Source organism: Acanthaster planci, linkage group LG02 (genome assembly GCF_054643075.1).
Source record: "Acanthaster planci isolate LZ-2023a linkage group LG02, COTS_SCS, whole genome shotgun sequence".
Taxonomy (NCBI): Eukaryota; Metazoa; Echinodermata; class Asteroidea; order Valvatida; family Acanthasteridae; genus Acanthaster; species Acanthaster planci.
This window is the reverse complement of record NC_141778.1, coordinates 12,335,215-12,349,822: the sequence shown is the minus strand read 5'-3', so window position 1 is coordinate 12,349,822 and position 14,608 is coordinate 12,335,215. Positions and strand designations below refer to the sequence as shown.

At 39.8% G+C, this 14,608-nt stretch overlaps 1 protein-coding gene across 1 annotated transcript; it reads left to right on the top strand.

Moving 5' to 3' along the window:
* The first annotated feature begins 4,072 nt into the window (after window positions 1–4,072).
* LOC110980461 (ceramide glucosyltransferase-B-like) lies at window positions 4,073–14,217 on the top strand. The gene is made up of 9 exons (XM_022237156.2): window positions 4,073–4,908; window positions 7,404–7,542; window positions 9,074–9,176; window positions 9,383–9,487; window positions 9,821–9,933; window positions 10,109–10,287; window positions 10,464–10,550; window positions 11,152–11,341; window positions 11,658–14,217. The coding sequence occupies exons 1-9, from the start codon at window positions 4,799–4,801 to the stop codon at window positions 11,820–11,822; spliced, it is 1,191 nt and encodes a 396-aa protein (XP_022092848.2). The 5' UTR covers window positions 4,073–4,798; the 3' UTR covers window positions 11,823–14,217.
* Window positions 14,218–14,608: the final 391 nt, after the last annotated feature.

Sequence of the window (14,608 nt, the reverse complement as noted above, 5' to 3'; positions counted from 1 at the left end):
TAGTTTACTTGAGAGGTTGCAAGGGGTTTACAGGGGTCAAAATTGCCCACAAATGAGAAGACATAGGCCTATAAGCATAACAAGGACTACAAAAATGAAATTTCAAATATCCTCATCACTGTAAGTCTGAGGGTCGCTTTGGAACGTCTGGAGTGACTAAACCTCATTGTGATTGGCAACAATCATCCCAGCAACTCGATGAACGTGCACAATACAGGGTGTCCACATAAAAAGTATACCGACATAAAAGTTACTGTAGTAGCAAAACTACTTTATATATGAGAAAGAGAATATATCTCTAGAAAGAGCAAAATGCCCTCTTTGCAATGGTATACAGCTTATTATGTTATTGACACAGATGAGTGAACAAACTAGACCGGGTACTGAAATCGGCACAGTGACAAGTTTGAATATGTGATTAACAAGGCTAGACCAGGCAAGTGTGCAGAATACCAAATGCCTGATACCAACTATAGGCAACTGAGCTATAAGAGTTGACCACGTCAATTTAAATAAAACTTTGACTTTTAATGTAAGGATTCTTGTTGTTAGACAATTTAAAATATGTTAGGAATTATTAAAATTGTGATTAAAACCGTTACTTTTTTTCCTTCTAAAAAACTGGCAGAAGACCACCCCTCTTTTTTCTTTTCTTTTTTTTTTACTTTATTTCCCCCAATATTGGGTTTTTCTGGGAAAAGGACACGTTTGCGTGTAGTGGCTGTGGCTTAGAGCAACTTGGGAATGAGCAATAACGGCATCCTCAGGGCGAGTGGCTTCCATAGGTTGATGTGTCATTGTCTGCCGTATAACTGTGACTTGGACTTGCGGATACAGTTTCTTGGAAAGTGAGCAGGGAACTACATTTATTGTGTAGGCACGCATTATGTAAATAAATTGTCCAACTTGACATGTAACATGTGGGAATTTTCTGAGAGTGGTAAATAAAGTGTTTCTTTTTTCGATTGACTTTATTTTGTATTTTATTTTTATGTGTGGCACCATTGCGTTCAGTCAATATCACTGTTCATCAGTCTGTGCAATAAGATTTACAGCCAAGTGGAAGGGGAAGGGAATGAATTCACTCGACATCAATAACAGACACATACAACTGTGGCATATACCTTGTCCTGGTTCACAATCATACAGTTCCACATAACATGCTGCCTTGTCATGGCATGAAACTTTTGAAAGGCATGTTGTGACTGCAAACATGGTCCGACATGACCAGTCCACTCTTGTTAACGCCATTTTGAGCCTGCATGCGTTTGTTACTTATGACATAAACATTAGTGCATGGACCGCTGCCATCAAGTGTTTCAACGTCTCCCATTTGTTGAATGCATTTTGTTTGTACAGATCTGTGGAATTGTCATGGGTTATCTGCAGCTACATAGTGTAAAAGAATAACTTTTAATTCGGTACCTGAACTACCTATCTGCGAACTATACTTGCAACTGGGAAGAATCGATAGCATTTTCACTGTCAGATAACTAATAAAATTTAACTGAATTTGCTTCATTTTTACAATCACTGTTCCCACAAGTTCAAATGTATAGTTGTGCTGTTACTGACTGTTCCCTTTCTAGCTTGTGATACTGGATGTGAGAGCAATAAATAGGATCTTGATCAAGGATATCAACATTGGAGCTATAAGGGTTTCACTATAGGAACATGTCATCATTTTATTTCTGCAGTACTTGAGAGGCCTTGTAAAACTGCATTTATCATATCAGGAGACAATTTTTTTGTACACTGTAATAAGATTGTGTTTAAAATAACAGACAACAGCTCTTTTTTTTTTAAATCAGATGTAATTTTATATTTTGGTCAACCAAGACTGAGTTAGAATCCTCAGATTTATATAATGCATCCAATGCACCTTGGGAATGTGCAAATTTTTTCTTGTGAAAATATGAAACTAAGTTGGCTACCCCTAAATTGTTGGTAGCTAGGCTGAGAGTCTGGATCCACCCTTATTATACCAAACCTTTTCAGTGTTAGCTTTAGTGACATGACAAATATTTGAAAGTGAATTGTAAAGTGGTGTGTTCTTTGTTGCTTTGGTGGTCTATGGCTCTGGTGTGTCCACAACAGACCCTGCAGTACTTATGTCTATTATGAGCCTTCATCCTTGCTTGTTTGTCCTCTGCCATAGAGAAGTTGTGGATGACATGATTTAAAGATCTGCTGAGGTGAGGGATAACAATTATCGCAGGTGTTGTAACATATATCGGGGCTACGCAGAAATGTGATATTTTATTTTAGGCAACACAATTTATTTGTGAGTACCTGTATATTGTGAACTTATATTTTAAATTAGGACACAGGGGAATCCTGTTTCTACGCTACATCCCAGGATATACTAGTGGACTGAAGAGTCACTGTTCTTACTGAATTTTTCAGCTCAGAATGTCTTTCAAGCACTTCCCTCTTCCTCACGTTGATGTTTACCCAGAATTTTGAATTTTTGTTCCTGCAAGCCCGACAAAATTTTGTAAGATACTTCCAGTCCAAGCTTCAAAGTATTTATGTATAGATTGCCGTTACCGTGCAACGACCATCCATAATCCTGCTCACCGTAACTTGCACGTAATCGAATTACAGTGCAACTGCTAATCGGTAGTATCGATACCAAGGGCACGAGTGAGAACAAAGCTACATGTATATTCGGCTGGATACAACTATCATTATGTGTATTTTCGATACCAAGAGCAAGAATCTATACTATTTAATTTGAAAACGGCAATCGGGCCCCCTGTAAAAAGAGCGTTGTGAACACTGTTTTTAAATTCAATTTTGAGAAAAATTGTGAAATCGCCGCGGTGGAATGCCAGAAAAGAAAAGATTTTTCAGGACCTTACTATGTTTTGGCTTGTTGCGTTACGCTAGGAAAACTCAGTTGGAGAGATATCACTGAAGACAAGAAAGGACTAAGCATGCGCCTTTCTAAATCAACTAAACTTCCATTGAGACAAAAACATATACGTATTGTCACAGGCAATAGAAAGGATAACGTTTAAATACTCCCAGTGTACAAACGACGTACACAACGTGTACTGTACTTTTGGTATCTTGGCACTTCATCTCTTTTGACAACAGTTACAAATTTAGCCTATGTATACATGTTGTAAGCCCCATGCCATTTCGCATGAGTGATTCCCACAACAAGGTTTACATGTAATTCTGTCCCTTGAATGACAGATGCTCATAATGAAAACACCGTAGTAGCGGATTCCAGGAGGCAAAGGCCTACCCGGCGCAATTTTCCCCTTTTATACTTCCCTTCTTTTCCAGAGTGAAGTTTTTCAAACATGCCCAGTCCGATCCTATTTTCAGCGACACCTTTATCCCCTACCTGTAAGTTCTGAGCACCTTTTTTGTTAATACTGAACCCGCCATTGAATTTATGTGTATAGACTTCTTTTGCTTTTTTTTCAAAAGCAATACAAAAGAACTCTAGAAAGCAGGAAATTTCTGCACCGGCGCAGCAGCTACAAAGTTCATGCTTTATTATCGGAAGGATTGGTGGTGACGTTCCACGTGCTTGAGCTTGCTTTCGTTTTTCTGGGACGGAAGGATAACTTGACAATTACTAGTGATGAAACTTCCGTTCTTTCCCTAAGAAAAAAAAAAGGAAAAGGAAAAAAAAGGAAAGCGAAAGAAACAAAAAAGGAGGAAAACTGGTTAAAATCACCGACTCTGCTTGAAAACACCCTGGAATGAAACCCTTCCACCACAATTATTGGCTAGTTTTCTGTTGATGCGTGTGACCCCCCCCCGGGTCCACACAGAAAAGCCTGCCTTGGAAAAATCCTGACGATGCATAATTATGTTGCGTCACGTGTGTCATTTTCAAATAGAGTTAAGATTCCATTCTCAGAGTAGGTCATTTTAGACAAGAATCGATAATCCCGTAGTGACTCATTTTCGTTCACATTGTTAAGTTTCGCTGTCGTCCTTGGCCGAGTGAACGGATGACGTCAGAAGGACTGCCATGCCGCTCTCTGTAGGTGCACAGACTGTGTGCGGTTTCGTTGTATGCATATTACACAATTCACGGATGGCTGAACGCATCCACGACGCAAAATTCACGCGGTCTCCACAACACTCGAATAGACTCGCACATACGCCGATCGATATGTGCAGGTAGCACTTAGTTTTCAGTTGTGTGTACATGTAGCTCGAGTCACAGTCACGTGCGTTTTGCTTGAAACTTCAACACATTTTCGCCATTCTGTGGTCGGCCAACTGGGCAAGCTTTGGTATCATCATAAAGAGGTCACTCAGCACTGAGACGAATATCACTTTGCCGTCCACCAAGTGACCTTCTTGTTTTGCTCTCTGTGTTTGAACATGCTCCGTGGATCCATGATCAAACAGTTCGTGTGGACCTTGCACCGTGGTCGTGTGTCTTTCCCGTGTATACATGCACATTTTACATGTATACAGCCTAATAATTACTCAGGTCATGATTATTAACGCGAGCTGTGAGCTGGATGCCTAGGGTCCCTACATGTCCATTTTATTGCAGTACAAGGGATTCAACTTGTGTTAACAGCTACACCTTTTTACTTTGAAATGTCTGGATATTTGGTAAGACTATTTCTGGAGTTGAAAGAGGAAGATTCACCGTATAAAAATGGAGGACTGTAAACGGCTACCGCAGCTGATGGGGTGTGAATCGTGTGATGCTGTGTAGGCCTAAATGACATGGCCTGGACCTAACGGCGTTTTCACAGATTACGTTGGTGTGAATTGAAGAAATCACTGGACCCTTCCAGCTTCGAGTCCGACCATGGATTACGTCTTCTATTTGTATAGCTGTGTCTTCGGCCTTGCATGGTTCTTCGTGTGTCTGGAGGCTGTGTGCCTTTATCTTTTCCACTTCATGGCAATTCTCTACATGTAAGTACAGACTGCGTACAGAACCAGTCACCTAACATTAAAATTAACGTAACAAATATCCCCCATGGTCGATCATGATGGTATGCTGTGCTATAACGGCCACATAAATTAACTACTCCGTCGTCAATGGCACAGACACACCCCAAACGGCCCTGGCCTTCTGTTCCCAGCACAACATCCAGATGACTAAATTCGAGTGAAATTGAATGGTCTAACAGCAGTCCTTTGTCATGGGTATCCATAGTTAATAGAATAATGCATGCTGAAGCATAACCCTCGCACCGTTTTCAGTTATGGTATAACCATAGAGCTACTTGCTTGCGATGTGACCGTGGAAGTAAAAATGGTCAACGTTACGACCATCGACTCCATCTTTGTTCCATGGATCAATGCTCAGTGCATAAATTTATAATGCTGGCAAATACAAATAAACATCATTTTCAACCGGTCACATAAAGTTTATGACGAGTCTTGAGAATGATTTACAGTCATTGTTTTTGTAAGTCCCAGGAATGAGTTTCAGCATGGAATAATTAATTCTACACGTACGAAATGAAACATGTATTTAGTTTACATTGGTTTACGGGAAGGCTAGTGCGTGTGGAATACGGAGGCCTACATGTATTTTGTGCATAGTAATCTTTTAGAGGCACCTCTCTGTTTCTAAGAATTAACATGTTACATTGAGCAGTTGCAGACCACTGGATAAGAGTCTCCTAGAATAAATGTTATTAGCTTTAGCTGAAGTCCAGGCTTACATGACATTGAACCTCGACTCGATTAATTAATTAAGCGTCAAATTTTCAATTTTCGCACTGTTTTACTGTCCCACCTCGTCTGTTAGCCATAGACATATGGCCCAAATACCTGATTACCTTAGTACACCAATAATATTCATTTGAGCTACATTTAGGCTGCTATATTAATTGCTGGGCCCATCGTATGTATATGGTTAGGAAATTGTCACTGATCTTTTCATTCAAACAAACAGGAATTGTACATGTACTTCTGTAGACATAACTCATCCATGAACCCTGTGTTCAGCTGCTTTCTGTACTGCTAGCGTAAAATCAACGGTACATTTGGATACCCCAGGACGTACGATCAATTTTCAAATACATTTTCCCCTCGAAATGGTGCAAAGATTACATTTTTTATTTATTCTGGCGAGATGTGTCATTCAAATGACTTGAATGAAAGATTTGAAGGGAGCCTGTGATACGAATGCATACGTACAGGTATACACACATGTATATTGCTCCAAACATTTATTCAATTTGCAAGAGTCCATTAAGTATTTTGCGTTTGTAATTAGAAGTGTCAAAACTTAAAGAAACCAAAATCATGACTTTAAATTGCGAGGTTTCCCAAATAAGTTTGAGCATGAGCGAGTCCTTTGACAAATCTTGCAATGGTAATAATCAACATGAACAGCAGTTGCGTATAAACACAGTCGAATCTCGTTAATAAGAGGACTGTTAGAACACCATTTTCCTTGTAACAAGAAAATGTTAGGTCCCAACCCTTTTTCAATCATTGTTTTCATTCCTGATACAAAGTTCCTGTTATAGCAAGCTAATAATTTGCCAAGTCCGGAGTACCTCTTATTAATGAGGTTTGAGTGTATGTCATAATGCTGGCATGCATGGAATGACTGTCAGGTTGTCGACTACGCTATACGGAGTGTGGCATCGCGCTGTTATAGGTTATATTGTCCACCCATGCATTACCCAAGTGGACCGAGGCCGTTTAATTACGTAATGTCTATAGGCTCCTCAAACCTGATGTGACTGTGTACAGTGAAGGGGCATTATGTTGAAATGAAATAATTACTCGACTACTAGTACTAGTGTGCCTGTCATGTTCAGGGAAATGGTTGAACAAAACTGCATTGGTGTGGAGTCCTGCAACTTGCCTTTGAATGCCTTGGTTTTCTTTTTTATGTTTTTGTTGGGGTGTTTTATGGCTTATACTTCTATTAATATAATTTGAGAATTTGTTTTACTTTTGTTAGATTTAGAGGATTTCCGCAAATTATTTGTAGATTGTTAGTAGGCCAATAGCCAGTACGACTGTATCAAACTGTTGCTAGAGCTGATTTATTTCATGTAAGAACAACCAAACTCAGAGGAGATCGGTGCACCAAGCAGTTAACGTGACTAACACTTGGCCTGTTCTGAATTCTATTTCTTTATACAGCGAAACAAAACTTCTGGTGCCCATTTTGTTCTGTGATTCAAGCCCGATAGAGCTGGGGATATTGCGCTTACTATTTGCCACGCGTTCAGTTTTCACAAACCTGAAAAGATTCACCTGTTTCGTGCTATAGTTTATCACCATTTCAACGATCGATGTGTCCGATTGATTTCGATATGTCTGCAATTTTTTTTTTGAATTCTGAGTTTAAACGTAAAGACTAAAGAGCGTTTTAATTTTTTTTTTCGATACTGAATCTTGCTTTGACAGAGCTCGTTTTTATTCCTGTTTGCATATAGAAAGCTTTGTATGCACAGAAATCCGACCCACGTGATTCGGGAAGACTTACCCGGCGTATCGATTCTCAAACCACTAGTCGGCGTGGATTCAAACTTAGAAGACAACTTGGAGACCTTCTTCAAATTAGATTATCCCAGAGTAAGTATATTGACGGTTCGTTTGGCTGTTTGATAACAAATCACGTTTGCCGTTTAAAGAGATTTTGAATACGGGCGTCTTAACGTGACTGTTGAATTTATTGCAAGGAAAAAATTATATGACTTCGGTCCTTCTTCTTGGACTTGATTCACAAGCAATGACCTTTTTACGTGACATACGTCACTGTTAGTCAATTTCAGTTCGTTTGCTAATCATTACGTCTTTCAACCACTTATACGTAACGCATTTATTATGTAACATTTTTCTCTTCTGCATGTTAAGATGATAAACAGATAAACAGCATACAAAAACGCAGAGTGTCTTCTGCACAACTTCGTTCCTTTATACGTGTACTTCTGCGAGAGGGCGGATCCAAAATCAAATTTTCAGGGGCCAGAATTTTTTCCGAAGGAGAAATTTAAGAACTTGATTGAGTAACCATGGATGGCCTTTCTTAAGGGAGACTAAATTTTGGGCTTTTTCATACAGCCCCTTTAAATCGTCTTCCTTCCATTATATTCTAAAAAAAAACTAGCACCCCTGGTGGAGGGGAATGTCCCAACTAATGAGCAGCCAGTGAAGACCCACATGTACAAACAGGCCTTTGGCAAGTTCTGAAAGATTCGGGGGTTGGCGGCCACTGATGCCCGCAGATACCTCAAGTCAATTTTCATTGCATTGAATTCAGTATTCATGTGTATATCGCCGTCAGCCTCGTGTGATTTTATGACTTGATGCGAAGTGTGACGTATTATTCACAGCAGAGTCAAGTTGCTATTTGTATAACAGTCATGCTTTGTGTACGGTCGGTACCGCTGCACCCATCAAGACGATCGGTGCATCGTTTGTAACACGCGTCTGCAGGCCATGAGAAGATTGATGACTGTCGTAACACAGAACCGCACCCAGCAAGACACTAGTATGCGGTTGTAACGCACATACGTGTATCCACCCGGCAAGAGCATCGGTTGTTGTACAGTAACGCGCATCTGGACCCATCAGCAACTAACTAATATCTGTTTCCCGCGTTTCGGAGAATAGCGGGAAACTATTGTCTTAGAAATTCGAGCAACGCATACCTTGTTGCGTAACGGGGCGTGGGATCTGTATATAATAGGGAAGAAAGGAGTATTGAAATCAGTTCTAGCAAGCAGTCTTCCCGCGACACACGTACATTTATTTTATTGGCATAAATATTCAATAAAGTCAGGGTGAAGCCCAATACCCTGAATTCTCAATGTTTTGGGGCACAGGTTTTTCAGAGCATTTTTATTATTTTTATCTCCTCTGTTTTCCTGGACGTCGAATCCTCCGATGAAGCGTTCTAGTTTTTGAAATGGCTGGCGAGGCAATTCTGTTATCGGTTTTCAACCGATTTTAGCCATGGTAACTGGCCTTATCCAGTGCTGTGCTATTGCCCATTACAAGAAGGTGTTTGTATAAGTGGAGTAAAGATAAGACTCTCTACTTTCCTTTCCATTAAGCCTCCTTGTTCTCAAGTATCTTCTGTTTCTTTGGCCTTTCCTTACAGTTTGAGCTTCTTTTTTGTGTACAAGAGGAAAACGACCCCGCACGCAAAGTAGTTGAATCGCTAATGGAAAGATATCCACACGTTGATGCCAAACTTTTCGTTGGTGAGTGACATGAAAGCCAGTGCAGTTGTTTGATGAAACACTTTAAACGAAAAGATTTTACTTCGTGAATTAGAGGATTTTGAAATACACTTGTTTAGTCAATCTGATCAGTTAATTCAATTTTTCCGTTTATTCAGAGTCATCATGTCTTTGATGTAAATGTTGGGCAAGCAATCATTGATCTCGAAATTTTCCTGTGAATACAGGTGGTTGTAAAGTTGGAAATAATCCAAAATTGAACAACCTGATGCCAGGATACTGTGCCTCGCGTTACGATCTCATCATGATAAGTGATAGTGGAATAAAAATGGGTAAGTTCAGAGAATTTACTTTGAAGTTTATCAAAACAACCTTGAACGGCCCCCCTCTGTGAAGTTTGGATAAACTCTGGCCTTTTTGGTCGGCTTGCAAGATTTGTTCGGGCTTTGTGCTTCATGCACATGTGTATGGCCAAGTCCCTCCAAAACAAATTTTTGCAAAGTAAATAGAAAAAGATAACGTTAGATGCTAATACAACTGACAGGGGAAGTTGTTCACAACTGGACAGATGATAACCACCGAAGAGAACTTGGGTTTATAAACACAAACTCTCAGTTTAAAGCGATACTGGCGTATCTGATTTTCGTTCCTATTGTTCTTATCAGTTTACGCGAACACTTTGACGGAGATGGTTTGCAACATGACTCCTGATGCCGGCTTGATTCACGCTCTTCCCTTTTGCTGTAACAGAAAAGGGTTTGGCGCCACGCTAGACAAGGTACATCCATGCCTTTACTTTTTATTTTTAGAATGGGTTTTCTTCTTCCTTTTTTACTGATTGTGGATTTGGTTCTGTTTCATTATCACGGAATACATGTGCATTTTTTAAACAAAAAGACAGAAAGGTTTCAGTTCTTTTCATTAATTACCCAAATCTTTTTTTTTGTCCGCAGGCATACTTTGGTGGGTCCCATGCTCGCTTGTATGTGTGCATAAACATTTTGGGATTCACCTGTGTCACCGGTATGTCTAATCTCCTCAGACGTAGTGTCATTGCCGCGGCCGGCGGTTTCGAAGAATTAGCGAAGTACATATCGGAGGATTGCTACATGGGACTTGCTACAGTCAAAAGGTGAACAAAAAATATCAATTCCTTACTTCGAGCCCTCTCGATTCAGAGTAATTTCCTACTGTCAAAGTGAAACTTGGTGAAAAGCATTTAAACATGAAACAGTCGTGCATTTTAACGTGGGTGTATTTTTCATTTGTGTTTTTTCCATGTGGCAATATTTTGTTGTGTTATCACAGTGGTCTCAAGATCAAACTAAGCAGTTTTCCAGCCATGCAGAATCCAGGCAACTACTCTGTCAAATCGTTCGGCAAAAGAATGGTCAGGTAGGAGTCCTGTGTAATAGCTTCATTTTCTTTCATTTTTTTCAGAAAAAAGTCTCCAATGCAGATAACAATACCGGCGATTCACAATAGTGCGCCACCAAGAGTTTGCAATACATTGGCCAATCATAACGTGCGAAATTTGTCGACCCTTTCCAAACGCGCATTGGGTCGACAAATTTCGTATATTGTGATTGGCCGACGCGTTGCAAACTCTTGATTGCGCGCTATTGTGAAGCGGCCGTATTGACATGTTCCGTTGAAAACATCATGCATTGCAGTATTGTCTCATAAACTGAGCAATATACCAACGGATTTAACAGACTCTAATTGTATGGTTGGTTTGTTATGTGACGTTGGAATGAGATGCTTTTCACTTGAGTGCCCGTCGCGGGGGAAGCCATTAGGTCAATCCAATACTCTTAATGAATTCATTTGAGACTTACATGACACCCTACTCGAGTTTCATAAACATATCCGTCTGTGTCTGAAAGGAAGGCTTTTAATTCGAAAAGCATGATATCGTTTTGATTTTCAAATTAACTATTTTATTTATGTCGAGTTCCCAATGTTGATTGGTTCCTTTCGTTTGCTTGGTATACAGATGGACAACCGTACGAACCTCTTCTGTACCGTCCACCATCATACTAGAGCCATTCTCTGAGATGTTAGTGTGCGGTTTATGCTGTGCCTGGGCCGTCTATTATTTATTCAATTTCGACCCTATTCTGTTCATTATGCTACATGTTCTTCAGTGGTTCCTGTTGGATTATATACAACTCTATGCTTTACAGGTGAGAAGCTAAAAAACTCTCAGTTAAGAGGGTGGCAAAAGTCCTGTTTAGGGGAAATGGTCGAAATGTCCACGTTTTCAACGGGTTACTCTGTAAAAATCAAGTTACGTAGCCTGTTAGTTCACAGTTTAAATTCCTGGATTTCGATTTGTGAAGAGAACAAATCAGTGTCTGACACTGAATGGTTTGACACCTAGTCAGTTATAGGTTATGTTTAAAACCTTATTTTCCTTTTTAAAAGAATCTGATCGAGGGCCCGATGTTTGGTCCAGGCAGAACGTTTATCAAAGGTTTTTTATTCTTTGTTTATTTACAGACGGAACCTTTAAACTTCAACAAGTTTGATTTTGCAGTTGCCTGGGCCTACCGCGAGTGCACCACATTGTACCATTTTCTGAAAGGTTGCGTGAGGAACAAGGTCACGTGGCGGACTGGCACGTTCAAAGTCAAATGGGGTGGTTTCCTTGAGGAAGTGTGCTAGATGGTGCTGAAACCAGACCAGAGCAGTGGTGGTTTTAATCTTTATTTATCACCGTTGATGCTTCAACGCAAACTGTAAAATAACTGTCAAAAGTACTCATTGAAGACAAGGTACCATTGTCATCGTGTACAGAGGTTGGTGGAGAGTTCGAATCCTAGCATATACTGCCAACTATAAAGTGTCCAAGCTCGACAAATAATTATTCAGCACAGTAACATTTCAATTATATTTATCTTTGTAATTCAAAAGAGTTCAAACATTCCATAGACCTATATTTACATAAGTCCTTTGGAACTACAACCAACTACACGACATGTTGCTGAACAAGCACTGTTCTCTTCGTATGATGCATTTTGGGAAGATGTATGATAGAGAACTAATACTTTAACCTTCACCCTGCATGGTGCTACCTCATCACTGGATCATTCCAATGGTCATATCAGAATGCGGTTTTAAAAGAAAATTCAGCTTAAAGGGACTTCAGGTAACTCGCAATTTTTTCAGGTTTATCTATTAATTTAAATATTCGTTTGGTTATGACGGTTAGAGGAAAAGAAAACATGCACAAAAAAGTGCAAACCTCTGATTGGCTGAAACGCCAAAAAATGTGCACGATCAAATGCGATTCCCACAGCGCGTTATAGGTCTTTCTTGGTATGTGTTCAATGTCGTGTACTATTTTTTTTCAACATCTGTGTTCGAGGGTGTTATCTTCCTCCACATAGCCTACACGTATATCAGTTGAGAATTCTGTTCTGTGGTTTATAATCATCAATTGGAATGATCAGTTGGGAAGCGAGCAAGAGATCAGTCCTGCCAGTTAGCTAGAATCACGTGCTTTTATCCCGAATGGCATTACGTCTTAATAAGGAAATTACTTTGTTTTTTCTTTTTAACTTTATTTGTGTTCTTGTTAATTTGGGTGTTAGAATGGTCTTTGACACAATGGGAAATGTACATTTTATTGACTTTTACTAAATTCATGAAAGCTAATTTATCATTTCGGGAAACTTCGTTGATATTTATACACATGTACCTTAATATGACGAGCATCGTGGTACTGTTGACAGTGTCCAGAATTACCGCCTCCACTGTTGCTTTCCTCAGGTTTCAAAACATTGTGTGTGAGTTTAACTTGTTATTGTCAACTATTATGGGAAACGTTCGTGAGATTGTGGAAATTAATTAATGTACGATTCTGTAGAATTTGAGTGTACAAGAGTAAACAATGGGGAACCCTCCCTGCATCAACTCTCACAAAACTGTAGAATTATTAGGCTAGCGTAAATGACTGACGCCATCATTTAACTGGTCAATTTGGATGATTCCTTTTATGATTTTCGTGCCAACATCGATTGTATACAGGCGATGTCAATGGTGCGCCTCCAAAATGTTTGCAACGCGTTGGCCAACCACAATCCGTGAAATCTGTCGACCCGGCGTGTGTGGAAAGGGTTGACAGATTTCGCGCGTTGTGATTGGCCAACGCATTGCAAACTCTTGGAGGCGCACAATTATTGTGAATCGCTCGTATTGTTTCGTCACCGACACCACCAACTTGACCCTCAGTTGTGCGTGAGTTTACCGCCTGCCAGTAGGCGTGTATTTCACAGAATCGGGTTTATTTCAATTTCAGTGGGGCACGTCCAGTGCGCCTTCCTTACATTTTCGTTTTCATGCATTTACACTGATTTTAATAATTTCACCAGTTAAAACGTTTTTTATTTCATTTCTCTGGAAGGGTACAACCATGTGGATGAAATTAAATTAATGCCGAACCGTTCAAAGCTTATTTTTCTGCTCTTGTATTGCCGCAACAGGCTTCAATTGTCAGTTCCTGGAAACGAAAATTAGTCAGTCCACATCAGTGTGCGATGTGCTCGCGCACTACCGGTACCGGACGTTAAACCAGAGTTATTGATGATGACGCGGGTTCCACGAACTGGCACCCACTTGGACATGAATTTTAGTTTGTGGCGTTGGTGACGGTTTGAGATGTTTTGTCTTGATGAAATGAATAGGAATTGGTGATAAATTGATTGTTACTGCAGTTCTATTGAGATTTAGAGTTTTTCATAATTAAGGTGGCAAGCAAAGGTAAAGTTTACAGTAGCACCGTGTCTTTTGTGTGTTCTGGTGAGATGCTTTTCCATGGTATTGTCGCCAACCTTTACCTTTAACGCAGTTCTAAGTGAAGACACATTAATGGTTACATGTACTGTTGTTTATATTCTTTGTTGATGTATAGCTTTATGATTAACGTTTTCTATCAAAGTCTAATCATACATACATATTTTAATTTTGAATGAAAATGATGAACGGTGTTATTTTCAAAATAAGAGATTAAAATGAATTTTTTTTTACAATAAAAACGTTGATGACTCTGGTATTTGGACGCTTATGCTTCTGTGTTTTTCTTCTTTTTGATTGTGCATTCGGATTTTTTTCCGTAAACATCGCTTGACGTTTTGCCTCTGCTCGATTTGAGGTTACAGAGCGTGGCTTAGCACATTTTTTGCCGTGTGGGGGACAAGACAGAATTGAGAGCCGGGTTATTTTGGCCCATTTTACAGCTGGGGGCGCCCCCCCCCAAGAACTCGGTTGTGCCAAGATCGATTTGTAAAGCCCTTTCAATAATGTGAAGTTTGAACTCAATCAGACGTATAGTTCTGTTGTCATAGTCATTTGAAGTTCAAGGCTATAATGCGTGCGAGCCTTCATGTATTGAGCACCGCAGTGGAAACATTTATTCTTGGCTGACCTTTCTCGAAAAAGCGCGCTGCGCA